The sequence below is a fragment of the Scyliorhinus torazame genome, chromosome 2, assembly GCF_047496885.1.
Source record: "Scyliorhinus torazame isolate Kashiwa2021f chromosome 2, sScyTor2.1, whole genome shotgun sequence".
NCBI lineage: Eukaryota > Metazoa > Chordata > Chondrichthyes > Carcharhiniformes > Scyliorhinidae > Scyliorhinus > Scyliorhinus torazame.
Genome location: NC_092708.1, coordinates 352,835,890 through 352,853,753, shown reverse-complemented (window position 1 = coordinate 352,853,753; position 17,864 = coordinate 352,835,890). Strand labels below are relative to the sequence as shown.

Genomic DNA, 17,864 nt, shown 5'->3' with positions numbered 1-17,864 from the left:
GGGGCATCTTGACAAATATATGAATAGGATGGGAATAGAAGGATACGGACCCAGGAAGTGTAGAAGATTGTAGTTTAGTCGGGCAGTATGGTCGGCACGGGCTTGGAGGGCCGAAGGGCCTGTTCCTGTGCTGTACATTTCTTTGTTCTTTGTTCTTTGTTTATTGTATGATTCGGAGCCTCCGGTGGGGGATGAAGGAATGAGGCGAATTTGAGTTCCCGTGGGTTGAGGAGGCGAAGGTGCAGGGACTGGGGGCCCTGATTTGGCTAAGGGAGGTAATTGATTGCATGGTTCGATGCAGGCGGGAAGGTCCCTGGTCCAGATGGATTCCCACTTGGGTTCTATAAGGAGTTTGGATTGGACCTGGGGTCTCTGCTAATGGAGATTTATAATGAGTCGATGGTGAGGGGGTAGCTTGCCCCACGCTGTCTTAGGCTTCAATATCGCTCATTCTAAAGAAGGACAAGGACCTGGAGCAGTGTGGTTCGTACAGTCCGATCTTGCTGTTGAATGTAGGTGCGAAGCTGCTGGCGACGCAGATAGAAGATTTGTGCCGGGGGTGAGGGCAAGGACCAGACGAGTCTTGTGAAGGTGCGGCAGTTGGCGGCGAACATAGGGAGGTTTCTTAATGTTATGATGCCCTTGGAGGGCCAGAAAGTGACAGTGGTTGTGGCAATGGACACGGCGAAGGCATTCGCCTAGATCGAGTGGGTGTATTTGTTCGAGGTGTAGGGGTGACTTTGGTTTAGGCAGGGATTTGTGGATTGGGGTGCAGTTGTTGTATATTGCGCCTAAGGCGAGTGTTCGGATGAACAAGGTCAGTTCGGATTATTTTGGGTTACAGCAGGGGACAAGGCTCTCTCCAATGCTCTTTGCCCTGGCGATTAAGCCGCTGGCAACGGCACTTGGGGGCTCGAGAGAGAGTGGAGGGGTATTGAGCGGGGGTGGGGGGGGGGGGGGGCAGTGTTGGGGCACCGGGGTCAGAACATGATTTGTTTTTTGGGGGGAGGTTTGCAGGCTTGGAGGAGCTGAAGGGGACGTACCAGTTACTGAAGGGGTAGGGACTTTGAGGAGAGAGGTGCCATTGTTTCCGATGCTGCTCAGTGTTGCAGGATAATCTTCTGTCCAATGATGAAATAGGGGAGGGCAGAGTTGCAGACATTTTTTTTTTTCAGAAAATATTTTATTGAAGCATTTGTACTTTTCACAGTTTAACACATTAACATTCCTTAAACAACCGCGCGGGCCGACACACACAAAACACCTAAACGAACAAAAAACAGAAAAGAACGTCCCCTACTACCCCTGCCCTATTCCTTAATTACCCGTATACTAAGTTCCCTGTCCTTATTTAACATTGCCATGCCTCCTATTTTCCTCCACCCCCCCCCTCTTTTCCCCTCCCCCCTTACTGCTGACGTTCAATTTTCCTTGAAGAAATCGATGAATGGCTGCCATCTCCAGGCGAACCCCTGAATTGATCAAGCACAGGGCTAAATCGCTGGCTTTGAAAGCAGACCAAGGCAGGCCAGCAGCACGGTTCAATTCCCGTACCAGCCTCCCCGAACAGGCGCCAGAATGTGGCGACTAGGGGCTTTTCACAGTAACTTCTTTTGAAGCCTACTTGTGACAATAAGCGATTTTCATTCATTCATTCAAAGCAAAATTGATTTTTTTCCAGACTGAGAAAACCTGCCATATTGCTGACCCACACTCCGCCTTCGGGGGCTCCGAGTCCCTCCATCCCAGCACAATCCGTCTCCGGGCCACCAGGGAGGAGAAGGCCAGCCCATCAGCCTCCCTCACCACCCCCCGGCCCCCGGATCTACCCCAATGTGGTAGGTGGTATTAGGGGTATTATGGTACCTAGGTTGAGGCTGTAAGATCATTGGTGTGGGAGGTACCTGAGACAGGAAGATCATTGGTGAAGCCTGCCTGCTGGTTCCGCCCAGTAAGGCGGAGTATAAGAGTCTGTGTCTCCCTAGCAGCTGCATTCTGTACCTGCGCTGCTGGGGGAAACATCTAGTCCAATAAAGCCTTCAATTGTCATCCAATCTCGCTTCTGGAGTCATTGATCGAGCATCAATTTATTGGACTAGATTTTAAAGAATGGAGCTCCGAATCAAGCCGGAGTGTCTGCAACTCAGCCCCCATGCGGCAAATTCAGCGGCAACCTTCAAACACTGGCTGCCGTGCGTCAAAGGGTACCTCAGGACGGTCACGACTGCACCCACGGAGGACCAGAAACTGCACGTTCTCCACTCGAGGGTGAGCCCAGAGATCTACACCCTCTTCGAGGATGCAGACGATTTCGAGGCCACGATGGCCCAGTTGAAAGGACACTATATTCGCCCAGTAAACCAGGTTTACGCCCGACATCTGCTAGCGACAAGGCGACAAATCCTGGGGGAATCACTGGATGAATTCTACCGTGCGCTCCTGGTACTAGGGAGGAACTGTGATTTATTGGGCCGCCAATGTGGCAATGATACGTAAATGGATGATGGAGGGTGAGGGAGCGGCGTGGAAAAGACTGGAGAGAAAGTCCTGTAAAGGGACGAGTTTAGAGGCGCTGGTGACGGCGCCGCTACCGATCTCACCTAAAAAGTTTACCACGAACCCGGTGGTGGCGGCAACATTGAATATCTGGGGACAGTGGAGGCGACAGAGAGGGGTGCGGGGAGCCCTGGTGGGGTCCCCAATCAGGAACAACCATAGGTTCGCCCCAGGAAGAATGGATGGAGGATTTCAGAGCTGGTACCAGTTGGGAATTAGGAGGGTGGGAGATTTATTTATAGATGGGACTTTTGCGAGCTTGGAAGCATTGGAGGAAAAGTATAAGTTGCCCCGGGGAAATTTCTTGAGATATATGCAGGTGAGGGCGTTTACTAGACAACAGGTGAGGGAATTTCCGTTGCTCCCGACACAGGGGATACAGGACAGGGTGCTTTCAGGGGTGTGGGTCGGAGAGGGCAAGGTGTCAGAGATTTACCGAGAGATGAGGGAAGAGGGGGAGGAGTCGGTGGGCGAACTAAAAGGAAAGTGGGAAGAAGAACTAGGGGAGGAGATAAAGGAGGGTATGTGGGCTGATGCCCTAAGCAGGGTAAATTCCTCTTCCTCATGCGCCAGGCTTAGCCTGATTCAATTTAAGGTGCTACATAGAGCACACATAACGGGAGCAAGATTGAGCAGGTTCTTTGGAGTGGAGGACAAATGTGGGAGGTGTGGCGGGAGCCCGGCAAACCACGCACATATGTTTTGGGCGTGCCCGGCACTGGCACGGGAAGGGAGTGACGGGAGTGATTTAGCGGGTGGTGAAGGCCCGGGTCAAACCAGGCTGGGGGTTAGCTCTATTTGGAGTTGCGGAAGAGCCGGGAGTGCAGGAGGCGAAAGAGGCCGATGTTGTGGCCTTTGCGTCCCTAGTAGCCCGGCGCAGGATCCTACTCATGTGGAAGGAGGCGAAACCCCCCGGACTGGAGGCCTGGGTAAATGATATGGCGGGGTTCATTAAACTGGAGCAGATAAAGTTTGCCCTGAGAGGATCGGCTCAAGGGTTCACCAGGCGGTGGCAGCCATTTCTCGACTACCTAGGGGAACGTTAGAGGGAAGACAGATGACCAGCAGCAGCAACCCAGGGGGGAGGGGGGGGGGGTGTTTAGTTTAGTTTAGGTCAAAGATAAAGGGGTTTTGTTACTTGTGTATTGTTAAAAATTTCTGTATTGTTATTGTTGCGTTTGCTTTGTAAGAGGGGAAAAATTGTTGTTTGGGAAAAAAATTTCAATAAAACATATTTTTAAAAAAAAAGGGAGGAACTGTGACTGCCCGCAAGTTTCAGCCAGCGACCACACAGAACTTTTAATCTGGGACACATTCGTTGCAGGTATGCTGTCCTCCCAAATCCGTCAGCGGCTGCTGGAGAAAGAGACACTAGGCCTCAAGCAGGCACGGGCCCTTGCTAGCTCCCTGGATGTGGCCTCCCGAAAAGCCCGCGCGTACGACCCCGAACGCATGGAACCCGCCCGCGGCCGATCCCGATGCATCACCCAGTTTAGAGGTGATGTGCCGCGCGGCTACCAGGCAACCCCGGGGGGCCCCGCTGTTATTTTTGTGGGCAAGCCAAGCACCCCAGCAACGCTGCCCGGCCCGCTCCTATCCCTGCAAAGGTTGTAGCAAAAAGGGCCATTTCGTGGCGGTATGCCAGGCCGGGGCAGTCGCCGCTGTCTCCGGGGGCGAACCGCGGCTGCCACCACAACTCTCTCCACGGGCCACATGCGGGCCGCGGGCGCCGCCATCTTCATTTTCCCGAGCCATGTGTGGGCCCCGGGCGCCGCCATCTTATTCCCCAGGGACCACGTGCGATGCGTGGGCGCCGCCATCTTGCCCACCCCCAGCCATGTGCGATCCGTGGGCGCCGCCATCTTGGCTGGAGTCTCAGGACACCGATTCAGATGACCACACACCACCCGAGGAAAATCTTCAACTTTTACCACGAATCGTCTCGGTGACCCTGGACCAGTCTCGGCCCCGAACACGACGACGACCGTGCTCATCAACGGGCGCAAAACATCCTGCCTGATCGACTCCGGGAGCACAGAGAGCTTCATACACCCCAACACGGTAAGGCGCTGTTCTCTTCCCATACACCCAGTAAACCAAAGAATCTCCCTGGCCTCCGGGTCTCACTCTGGAGAGATCAAGGGGTTCTGCGTAGCGAACGTCACGGTCCAGGAAAGAGAATTAAAAAATTTCCGACTCTTAAGTCCTCCCTCACCTCTGCACTGCCATGCTCCTGGGATTGGACTTCCAATGCAACCCCCAGAGCTTAACCTTTAAATTCGGCGGCCCTATACCCCCCTCACTGTCTGCAGCCTCACGATCTTCAAGGTCGACCCGCCTTCCCTGTTTGCAAACCTCACCCCGGATTGCAAACCCGTTGCCACCAGGAGCAGACGGTACAGTGCCCAGGACCGGACCTTCATTAGGTCGGAAGTCCAGCGGCTACTGAAGGAAGGTATTATCGAGGTAGCAACAGCTCCTGGAGAGCACAAGTAGTGGTTGTAAAGACCGGGCAGAAGCACAGGATGGTCATCAATTATAGTCAGACCATCAACAGGTATACGCAGCTCGACACGTACCCTCTCCCCCGCATATCTGATTTGGTCAATCAGATTGCACAATACAAGGACTTTTCCACGGTGGACCTCAAATCCGCCTACCACCAGCTCCCCATCCGCCCGGGCGACCGCAAGTACACTGCATTCGAAGCAGATGGACGGCTCTACCACTTCCTGAGGGTTCCCTTCGGTGTCACAAATGGAGTCTCGATCTTCCAACGCGAGATGGACCGAATAGTTGACCGGTACGGTTTGCGGGCCACGTTTCCGTACCTCGACAATGTCACCATCTGCGGCCACGACCAGCAGGACCACGACACCAACCTCCGCAAATTCCTCCATACCGCAAAAACCCTTAACTTAACCTACAACAAAGACAAATGCGTGTTCAGCACCAACCGCCTAGCCATCCTCGGCTACGTAGTGCATGATGGAGTCGTAGGTCCAGATCCCGAACGCATGCGCCCCCTCATGGAATTTCCCCTCCCCCACTGCTCCAAGGCCCTGAAACGCTGTCTGGGATTTTTTTCATATTACGCCCAGTGGATCCCCAATTTTGCAGACAAGACCCACCCACTAATCCAATCCTCGGTTTTCCCCTTGTCGGCAGAGGCCCACCAGGCCTTCAGCCGCATAAAGGCAGACATCGCAAAGGCCACGATACACGCAATCGATGAATCCCTCCCCTTCCAAGTCGAGAGCGACGCGTCCGACGTAGCTCTGGCGGCCACCTTGAACCAAGCGAGCAGACCCGTGGCCTTCTTCTCACGCAGCCTCCATGCTTCAGAAATCCATCATTCCTCCGTTGAAAAGGAGGCCCATGGCATAGTAGAAGCTGATTGGCACTGGAGGCATTACAAGGCCGGCAGGAGATTCACGCTTCTCACTGACCAACGGTCCATAGCTTTCATGTTTGATAATGCACTGCGGGGCAAGATAAAGAACGATAAGATCTTAAGGTGGAGGATCAAGCTCTCCACCTACAACTATGAGATCTTGTATCGGCCCGGGAAGCTAAACGAGCCTCCTGATTCCCTATCCTGCGGCACATGTGCCAACGCACAAGTGGACCGACTCCGGGCCCTCCATGAGGACCTCTGCCACCCGGGGATCACTCGATTCTTCCATTTTATCAAGATCCGCAACCTGCCCTGCTCCCTCGACCGCCACCAAAATCTGCGCGGAGTGCAAGCCGCACTTCTACAGGCCAGAGAAAGCGCACCTGATAAAGGCTTCCCGTCCCCTTGAACGCCTCTGTATGGACTTCAAAGAGCCCCTCCCCTCCACCGACCGTAACATGTACTTCCTGAACGTGACTAACGAGTACTCCCGGTTCCCATTCGCCATCCCCTGCCCCGACATGACCGCAGCCACCGTCATAAAAGCCCTCCACTGTATCTTTACCCTGTTCGGTTCCCCGCCTACATACACAGCGATAGGGGGTCCTCCTTCATGAGCGACGAACTGCGTCAATATCGCCTCAAGCAGGATGACCAGTTATAACCCCCGGGGAAATGGACAGGTAGAGAGGGAGAATGGAACGGCCTGGAAGACCGTTCTACTGGCCCTACGGTCCAGGAATCTCCCAGTCTTCTGCTAGCAGGAGGTCCTTCCTGATGCACTCCATTCCACCATTCCATCCGATCACTGCTGTGTACCACGACAAACGAAACACCTCATGAACGTCTCCTTGTCTTCCCTAGAAAGTCCTCCTCCGGGAACTCACTCCCAACCTGGCTGGCAGCTCCTGGACCCATTCTGCACCGCAAACACGTGCGGGCGCACAAGTCAGACCCATTGGTAGAGAGGGTCCACCTCCTTCACGCTAACCCTCAGTACGCCTACGTGGCGTACCCCAATGGCCGGCAGGATACGGTCTCCCTACGAGATCTGCTGCCCGCTGGATTCCCCCCCCCCCAACCAACCCCACCTTCCCCCCCACCAGCGCACCCCACAGCTGCCCTGTTTCCAGGTGGATCGGTTCTTCCACTGGTCCCACCCAGGGGTGATGAAGCTGCCGAAGAAGCCAATGTCACGCTCCCGGAGTCACGGATGCCCGAGCCGGTGCCTGCATCACCACCGAAACTGCGACGATCACAGAGGACGATCAGGGCCCCCGATCGACTAATTGCTTCATTCTGATATGTACGTGTAAAATGAATACTGTAAATAGTTGTGACATGTAATAAAGCAAAACACTGTACCACTGACGGGTACCACCATAACCTCTACCACTGTATGACGCGAGACCACCACCTCCACCGGACTCTTTTTTAACAGGGGTTGAATGTGGTAGTCAGTACTAAGGGTATTACGGTACCTAGGTTGAGGCTGTAAGATCATTGGTGTGGGAGGTACCGGAGACAGGAAGATCATTGGTGAAGCCTGCCTGCTGGTTCCGCCCAGTAAGGCGGAGTATAAGAGTCTGTGTCTCCCTAGCAGCTGCATTCTGTACCTGCGCTGCTGGGGGAAATATCTAGTCCAATAAGGCCTTCAATTGTCATCCAATCCCGCTTCTGGAGTCATTGATCGAGCATCACCCAAATATTGCCAGTTCTGGACTCGGAGTTAACTTCCCTTGCAGGACCTCTGACATAACGTCCGCGAATCCCTGCCAGAATCCCCTCAAATGCCCAAAACATATTGACATGGTTTGCCGGGCTACCCCCACACCGCCCACATCTGTCCTCCACCTCTTCAAAGAACATGCTCATCCGGGCTGCCGTCATGTGGGCCCTGTGGACCACCTTGAACTGGATCAAGCGAAGTCTGGCACAAGACGAGGATGAATTGACTCTCAACGCTTTTTCCCCGCACTTCAATTTCCAGCTCTCCTCCCAGCTCCTCTTCCTACTTCTCTTCACCTCTCTGATAGGGACCACTTCCCACTCCATCAACTCCTTGTATACCTCTGAAACCCTCCCCTCTGCAACCCCTGTTTTTGACATCACCTTGTCCTGTAGTCCCCTCAGGGGGAGGCGAGGAAAGCTTGGAACCTGCCTCCGTACAAAGTCCCGCACCTGAAGGTAGAGTTGCAGACATGTATGTGGAGTTGATAAAGAGGGAGAGTGCTCCCATGGAGGAGGGTCAGCGTACGTGGGAGGAGAAGTTGGATGGGGCATTGGGGGCTGGCGTATGGAGTGGAGCTGTGCGGCGTATGGAGTGGAGCTGTGCGGAGGGTGAATACATCCTCATCGTGTGCAAGGTTAGGCCTTATCCAAGTTCACAATTCAAGGTGTGGAGGAGTTCACCTCGAGGTGTGCGAGGTTGGAAGCGATAGTGCAGGACTGGAGAAAGGTCTGAACAATCGGATCACCTCGCTCGAGACCATGGTGGCCAGGTTGGTAACAACACAGAGTGCTCAAGGGGAAGGTGGAAGAAATCGGAAGGATTGTCAGGCTACCTGAGGGCAGAAACGCAACAGTATGTCGCGAGGATGCTCGGAGAACTGGTCGGAGGGAGAAGGCTTTGCCAAATCCCCAGAGGTAGACCAGGCCTACAGGTCACTCCGGCAAAGGCCCAAATCAGGAGAAGAACCACAGACGATTATAACTAAACTACTCAGGATAAAGAGAAGGTGCTGAACTGGGCAAGGAGCACGCAGTCGTGTAGATGGGCGGAACATACAATCTCCCAGTACCAGGACATTGGAGCCGACCTGGCCAAAAGCCAGGCGGAGTTTAATGAGGTCAAAGCGGCTTTATTTTAAAATACGGTGCGGTTTGGCACGCTGTACCTGGCGATACTTTGGGTAACCGACAACAAAGACCCACGGAGTGCAGGTCATACAGACCCATCTCGCTCCTAGACAAAGTCCTGGTGAAGGCCCTGCCGAGGCAACTGGAGAGTTGTGTGCCGGGGGTAGTCGCGGAGGATGAGACGGGCTTTGTCAGGGCTAGACAGCTAACGGTGAACATCAGACACCTGCTGAATGTGATTATGACCCCACCCAGGGAGGGGACACCAGAAGTGATCATCTAAACCCCAGAGAAGGCCTTCAACAGAGTCAAATGGACGTACCTCATGGGAGATACCCGAATGTTTTGGGTCAGGGTTCACCCGGTGGGTGATACCACTGTACAGCACTCCCATGGCAAGCGTCCGGACAAATGCCACCAGCTCTGAATATGTCGGCTGCACAGAGGCACAAGGTAGGGATGCCCATTGTCTCTGCTATTTACCCTGGCAATCAAGCCACAGGCTATGGCCCTTAGAGCAAAGGGGAAACAGGGTTAGACTCCATTCTCCCTATGTGGATGACCTGTTCCACTACATCTCAAACCCCTAGCCAGCATGGGAGGAATAATGGAACTCCGAAGGGAAGTTGGAGCCTTCTCTGTTTACAAACTCAATCTTCCCTGTGAATCAACAGGGGGCGAATCAGAGGTGGGAGTGCTGCCATTCAAGATGGCCCAAACCAAATTCTGATACCTGGGGATCCAGATAGCCCATGGCGACTGGACATGAAAATAGAACCCTGGGATCGTAAAAGTGTCCTGCAAAGAAGGAGGAACATGGGAGGCTTGGCCCTTCCAAACCTCCTATTCTACCACTGGGTGACCAATGCAGAAAAGGTACGGGGGTGGATTAAGGAGCCGGAGGTGGAATGGGCGAGAAGGGAGCAGACCTACACAGGGACACCCCTCCCACTGCCCATGGCTCCACGTCCATTTCCCCCAGCCAAGTACTCAAGGAGCCTGGTGTTAGTGGCCACTGTGAGGATTATGGAATCAACTCAGGCACCATTTCCATCTGGGTGCAATGTTCATTATGGACCGCATCTGCAGAAACCACAAATTCACCCCTGCAGCAATAAATGCCTCCTTTAAAAGATGGAGACAGAACAAAGGGGAACTGACAGGGGACTTACGTAGGTGGCAGGGTAGCGACCCTGGGGGAACTCACGACAAACTCCAGCTCCCGAAAGTGAACGAACTCTGGTGCATGCAACTAAGGAACTGTCTCCAACCGCAACGTTCCCCGAGTGACCCAGACGCACCTTACTGGACAGTTTTATGACATCGGACGAACTAGGGGACGGAAGCTGCACCTATATGTATGGACGACTGCTAGAGGAGGTAAACTCCACTGGACAAGACATGGAGATAGGAGGAGGACGCTGGATTGAAGCACTGCATGCACACAGCTGAGCCTAAAGCAGCTGAAGGTAGTGCACAGGGCACACTTGACCAGAAGACATATGAGTGTGTCCTCCTGGAGGTGTGAACAGTGCCAGGGGGTTTGGCCACGCACACAGTCTTGTCAGGCACTGGACCACCTTCTCTCGAGACCATGACCAAGGTTGTGGGTGTGAGGGTGGGGCCATACCCATGAGTGATGGTCTTTTGGGTATCAATCAGAACAGCCAGAGTTCTTTTTGGGGAGAGGAGCAGACATCCTAGCCAATGCCTCCACGATCTCTCTTTCTTTCCCCCCCCCCCCCAAAAAAAAAGATCAGTAGCTCCACCCAAGGCTGCCCGACTTAACGGAATTTCTCAAATTGGAGAAAATAAATTTTGCCAGAGAATCGGAGGAAGGCTTCCGCAACACATGGAAGCAATTTACCAACCTGCTCTAGGAACGGTTTGTGACCAGCAACCAATAAGAAGGGGTGGGGGACCAAAATAAACAAAGGAAGAAGGGGGAGAATAAAAGGGAGGAGGGAAGACACTACCCAGAGTACAGGGGAAGCAGGGCAGAGGAACAAAAGGGTACCGGAGGAAAGAAAGCCCATGGGTGCAGTGACAACAACAGTGTGCAACTGGGTGGCCGCAAACACACCCCATGGGGCCACATGTAAATAGTCAAACAGTACGGTTGTGGTAATAGATTACTGGGGTCCCAATGTTAACAGGCTTCGTAGCTGTACGTTTCCTTTATATTGATACCGGATTACTCAGTTTTCCCTTTCGTCTTTTTATTTTTCTGTTTGTATATTTTTTATTCTTTTGCCTTTTTACAATGTTGTCCCAATCAAATGCAAAAACCAATTAAAACATTTTTTAAATTTAGGAGCAATGGCGCTCTTATAATTAAAATATTTACTAAAATGGTCTGGTGTACATCAGACCAGTGAAATGGCTTAGTATCGATTTTTTAAAGTCATTTTTAGTGAGCATTACTCAGTTGACGAGCTAGACATAGAACATAGAAAAATACAGCACAGAACAGGCCCTTCGGCCCACGATGTTGTGTCAAAGTTTTGTCCTACATTAAGAACAAATTAATCTACACCCCATCATTCCACAGGCAGTGCATTCCATGCCCCCACTACTCTCTGGGTAAAGAACCTACCTCTGACATCCCCCCTATATCTTCCACCATTCACCTTAAATTTATGTCCCCTTGTAATGGTTTGTTCCACCCGGGGGAAAACTCTCTGACTGTCTTCTCTGTCTATTCCCCTGATCATCTTATAAACCTCTATCAGGTCGCCCCTCATCCTTCTCCGTTCTAATGAGAAAAGGCCTAGCACCCTTAACCTTTCCTCGTAAGACATACTCTCCATTCCAGGCAACATCCTGGTAAATCTCCTTTGCACCTTTTCCAAAGCTTCCACATCCTTCCGAAAATGAGGTGACCAGAACTGTACACAGTACTCCAAATGTGGCCTTACCAAGGTTTTGTACAGCTGCATCATCACCTCACGGCTCTTAAATTCAATCCCTCTTCTAATGAACGCCAGCACACCATAGGCCTTCTTCACAGCTCTATCCACTTGAGTGCCAACTTTCAAAGATCTATGAACATAGACCCCAAGATCTCTCTGCTCCTCCACATTGCCAAGAACTCTACCGTTAACCCTGTATTCCGCATTCATATTTGTCCTTCCAAAATGGACAACCTCACACTTTTCAGGGTTAAACTCCATCTGCCACTTCTCAGCCCAGCTCTGCATCCTTTCTATGTCTCTTTGCAGCTGACAACAGCCCTCCTCACTATCCACAACTCCACCAATCTTCGTATCGTCTGAAAATTTACTGACCCACCCTTCAACTCCCTCATCCAAGTCATTAATGAAAATCACAAACAGCAGAGGACCCAGAACGGATCCCTGCGGTACGCCACTGGTAACGGCTCCAGGCTGAATATTTGCCATCCACCACCACTCTCTGACTTCTATCGGTTAGCCAGTTCGTTATCCAACTGGCCAAATTTCCCACTATCCCATGCCTCCTTACTTTCTGCAGAAGTCTACCATGGGGAACCTTATCAAATGCCTTACTAAAATCCATGTATACTATGTCCACTGCTTTACCTTCATCCACGTGCTTGGTCACCTCAAAGAATTCAATAATACTTGTGAGGCAAGACCAACCCCTCACAAATCCGTGCTGCCTATCCCTAATCAAGGAGTGTCTTTCCAGATGCTCAGAAATCCTATCCCTCAGTACCCTTTCCATTACTTTGCCTACCACCGAAGTAAGACTAACTGGCCTGTAATTCCCAGGGTTATCCCTATTCCCTTTTTTGAACAGGGGCACGACCTTCGCCACTCTCCAATCCCCTGGTACCACCCCTGTTGACAGTGAGGACGAAAAGATCATTGCCAACGGCTCTGCAATTTCATCTCTTGCTTCCCATAGAATCCTTGGATATATCCCGTCAGGCCGGGAGACTCGTCTATCCTCAAGTTTTTCAAAATGCCCAACACATCTTCCTTCCTAACAAGTATCTCCTCGAGCTTACCAGTCTGTTTCACACTGTCCTCTCCAACAATATGGCCCCTCTCATTCGTAAATACTGAAGAAAAGTACTCGTTCAAGACCTCTCCTATCTCTTCAGACTCAATACACAATCTCCCTGATCAGACCTACCCTCGCTCTAGTCATTCTCCTATTTCTCACATATGTGTAAAAGGCCTTTGGGTTTTCCTTGATCCTACCCCCCAAAGATTTTTCATGCCCTCTCTTTGCTCTCCTAATCCCTTTCTTCAGTTCTCTCCTGGCTATCTTGCATCCCTCCAGCACCCTGTCTGAACCTCGTTTCCTCAGCTTTACACAAGTATCCTTCTACCTATTAACAAGACATTCAACTTCTCTTGTCAACCATGATTCCTTCACTCGACCATCTCTTCCCTGCCAACCTATGCACTTCAGTTCTTGTCTGACAGCATCGTATTTACCCTTCCCCCAATTGTAAACCTTGCCCTGTTGCACGCACCTATCCCTCTCCATTACTAAAGTGAAAGTCACAGAATTGTGGTCACTATCTTTAAAATGTACCCCACTAACAAATCTATCACTTGCCCTGGTTCATTACCAAGTACCAAATCCAATATGGCCTCCCCTCTGGTCGGACAATCTACATACAGTGTTAGAAAAGCTTCCTGGACACACTGCACAAACACTACCCCATCCACACTATTTGATCTAAAGAGTTTCCACTCAATATTTGGGAAGTTGAAGTCACCCATGACTACTACCCTGCGACTTCTGCACCTTTCCAAAATATGTTCCCCAATCTGTTCCTCCACATCTCTGCTGCTATTGGGGGGCCTATAGAAAACTCCCAGCAAGGTGACTGCTCCTTTCCTATTTCTGATTTCAACCCATACTACCTCAGTAGGCAGATCCTCCTCGAACTGCCTTTCTGCAGCTGTTATACTATCTCTAATTAACAATGCAACCCCCCCCCCCACCTCTTTTACCACCCTCCCTAATCTTACTGAAACATCTATAACCAGGAACCTCCAACAACCATGTCTGCCCCTCTTCTATCCAAGTTTCCGTGATGGCCACCACATTGTAGTCCCAAGTACCGATCCATGCCTTAAGTTCACCCACCTTATTCCTAATGCTTCTTGCGTTGAAGTATACACACTTCAACCCATTTCCGTGCTTGCAAGTACTCTTCTTTGTCAGTGTTACCTTCCCCACTGCCTCACTACACGCTTTGACGTCCTGAACATCGGCTACCTTAGTTGCTGGACTACAAATCTGGTTCCCATTCCCCAGCCAAATTAGTTTAAACCCTCCCGAAGAGTACTAGAAAACCTCTCCCACAGGATATTGGTGCCCCTCTGGTTCGGATGCAACCCATCCTGCTTGTACAGGTCCCACCTTCCCCAGAATGTGCTCCAATTATCCCAGTACCTTAAGCCCTCCCTCCTACACCATTCCTGCAGCCACGTGTTCAACTGCACTTTCCCTATTCCTAGCCTCGCTATCACGTGGCACCGGTAACAAACCAGAGATGACAACTCTGTCTGTCCTGGCTTTTAACTTCCAGCCTAACTCCCTAAACTTGTTTATTACATCCACACCCCTTTTCCTACCTACGTTGTTGGTACCAATGTGCACGACCTCTGGCTGCTCACCCTTCCCCTTAAGGATCCTGAAGACACAATCCGATACATCCCTGGCCCTGACACCCGGGAGGCAACATACCTTCCGGGAATATCGCTCGCGACCACAGAATCTCTTATCTATTCCCCTAAACAATTGAGTCTCCTATCAGTATTGCTTTTCTATTCTCCCTCCTTCCCTTCTGAGCCCGAGAGCCAGACTCAGTGCGAGAGACCTGGCCGCTAGGGCCTTCCCCCAGTAGGCCATCCCACCAACAGCATGCAAAACGGTATACTTGTTTTGAAAGGGAACAGCCATGTGGGATCCCTGCACTGTCTGCCCGTTCAATTTCTTTCCCCTGACTAACCCAGCTACTCCTGTCCTGTACTTTGGGTGTGGTTACCTCCCTGTAACTCTTCTGTATTACCCCCTCTGCCTCCTGGATGATCCGAAGTTCATCCAGCTCCAGTTCCCTAACACAGTCTCCGAGGAGCTGGAGTTGGGTGCACTTCCCACAGGTATAGTCAGCGGGGTCTCCGGTGGTATCCCTCACCACTCACAGCCTGCAGGAGGAGCATGCAACTGCCCTTGTCTCCATCCCCTCTTACCTTACAGAATATAGCTGCACTGTGGACCAACTGGAACTCCGCCCTCCGACTCTGCTCCTAGTCAGCTGCACTCTCTGTAAACTCCCGGCTCCATTCACGGTCTTTGAGGAAATTTAGGAAATGAAATGAAAGCAGCACTTTACTCCCTCCTCACCGAACTCCCTCAGTCACCAAACTCTCACTATAGCACTCAAATTCAGCACTCAGTGCAAAGTCAGCACTGTAGCTGGCTCACATTTATATTGACACTTATTAAAATGCTTAATCTATTTTAAGTTGCATTAATAAAACCACGTTAAATCCTTCATTTTTTAGTGCAAAGGTCAAAAATAAGCAATTCGGACTTGAACCATAACTTCACTTCAGAAAAAAATACTGATTGCACCTAAAACGGAAACTACACAGTCACAGTTTAGTTTGTAGGCAGTTAGGATTTTGAGTGGACAAGACGAATTTCTGGAGATAAATCTTAAACTTGGAACTTATCCTTGTCTGGAATTCAAGCAGCGCTAAAAGATTAATCTCCAACGTATAACTGATGTGACAAAACAGACATCTCTTTACTTCTGTGCTCAATGCGATTAACGAAATTGGGATATTTTTGCAATTTAAAAGTTTCCCATCTTATAGTATTCTAGGTGATGAAGTCATTGGAATTTGGTCTCGAAATCTTGATAAAGCTGATGTGAATTGTACCTGTGTTTCTCACTCGGGTCTGAACATTGTGACCGGAGATGATTTTGGCATGGTGAAACTCTTCGACTTTCCATGCAGAGAGAAATTTGTAAGTCTTATTTTTTTGCCATCTTATGAAATAGGAACCAAATTTTGAAGAAATCTATTTTCCAATATTTTTCCTCTCCCCAAGTTGCAGATGTATTTTAGAGAAGTTTACTAGAGGGACGCCTAAGTGAATCATCTGGCATTGGATTAGATAACTTTAGTCTACTCATGTTTCTATAATATGGCAGAAAGTTATATTTGTGATTTAATTTTACGTGTCTCCACTAGTATGGCACTTGATGGCTTATCCTCTGACTTTCCATTATTATCTAAGCTTACCCAGAACACTGCTCTCTTAGCTCATTACTTGAAATTTAATTTTATCATCCATCCTCGCCACTCTACATTGCCCAGTTTCTTTCAGATCACATGCCTCATTCCTCCCTCAGGGCAATGACTGAATTACTACATTAGCGCAAAATGATGCAGCATAGGAGGTGGTGGCAGTTCAGCCCATCCTGCTGATGCAAATTATGGCATGAACTACTGAATTAGTCCTGAAATCTTTCATCTGTGACACCATTTTAGTAAATCTCATTTACACCTTCTCGAAAGCCTTGATGTTCTTCCTAAAATAATGCTGGCCAGAATTGAATGCTCCAGTTTTATAAAAGTTTAGCTTAACTGCTGTAGTTTTGTCGTCTCTATAAAGACGAGTACGGCTTTTTAACAGCTTTCTTATCTAACACCTTCAAAGACATGTACATCCCAGCTCTCTATTTTTCCACCCCCTTTAAAATTGAACCATTTAATTTATATTTCTCATTATTCCCAATGATGAATCACTGTACATTTCTCTGCATTAAATTTCATCTACTCGGTGTCCGCACGTTTCACCAGACTATTTCATCTTAGTCTGTTACTGACCACATCATTTATGATATAACAGGTTTCTTGTCATCAGCTAACTTTTCCTTTATTGTGCAGGTGAGATGAGAAATCCCATCTCCTCACCCCTACACCATTATCTTCAACATTCCCCAGGGTATATTTTTGGCTTTTTCCCTTCAATGTGTCCTTTGGCAAACATACAAATATAATGTATAATGGAAAAATGCAGCATTTGTGGAGAAAGAGTTTTGAATCCGTATGACTGGAGAAGTAATGTGATGCCATTTCTACTTCACTTCAGCTCTAAAATGTAATACGGACTCAAAATGTCAATTCTTTTTTTCTTCTCTCGCCACAAAAGCTACCAAACCGGAGTTGGCCAACATTTTCTGTTTTTATTTCAGATTTCCAGCAGTATTTAGCTTTTTGTCCATATGCACACTAGTCATAGTGAACCCCTACCTCTCCCCCCCCCCCCCCCCCCTGTTCATTCAATCCCTTCACGGTTTCATCATTTGTTCAATATCAAGTTGTGAGTGAGCTGCAATTTTTTCCAGTTAAACTTTGTGAAGCTCGGATTTTCTGCCCTCACTACCAATGCCACACCCTCACCAACAATTGCATCTGCCTCCCCAACCATCTCTTTTCACAATTTCACCGAGCCAAGCTTCTGATGCTTGTTCTCCAACTTTCGCTTCCATATGTCAACCAACTCAACACATCGCTGCTGCAATCTTCTCCATATCTTTGCCACCTTCAGACTTAACTTCCAATCAGCCTCCCTTCAGCACATTAAAAACTCTGCTGCCTATATTCTAACTTGGCACCAGACCACTATTACCTATTGTCTTTCTGACCTACATTGGCTACCATTTTAGTGGCTATGCCTTTAGCTGTCCAGTCACTGTTTGGAATTCCCTCTCCACCTCTCCTTTGTCCATCCCTCCTCACATTCCTTCCTTGGCCTGGTCTCCAATTTTAGCCTGATTATACACATGAAGTGCCATGGGATGTTCTTTGGCTGTTGTTCTCACACAATTGATAGGAAAGAACAAAATTTATTTTTGCCTGTTTGGTGAAAATAGGCAAATACATTTTTTTTCCTTACACAGGCAAAGCACAAGAAATATCTAGGTCACTCTGCCCAGATCACCAACATAAAGTTCACTAGTGGTGACAGATACGTCGTCAGCGCTGGAGGGCAGGATTGCAGGTATATGATTTGAACAATTTTATTCCTG

The 17,864-nt window shown here is 49.8% G+C and overlaps 1 protein-coding gene across 6 annotated transcripts in view; it reads left to right on the top strand.

Moving 5' to 3' along the window:
* The window catches only part of LOC140403495 (echinoderm microtubule-associated protein-like 5), a 415,808-nt gene that overhangs the window by 395,830 nt on the left and 2,114 nt on the right, over positions 1-17,864 (top strand). For all 6 annotated transcript variants that reach the window (XM_072491458.1, XM_072491449.1, XM_072491467.1 and 3 more), the window contains 2 exons: positions 15,640-15,793; positions 17,736-17,836. In XM_072491458.1, the coding sequence (XP_072347559.1) occupies positions 15,640-15,793; positions 17,736-17,836 (255 nt within the window). The remainder of the gene's footprint in view (positions 1-15,639; positions 15,794-17,735; positions 17,837-17,864) is intronic.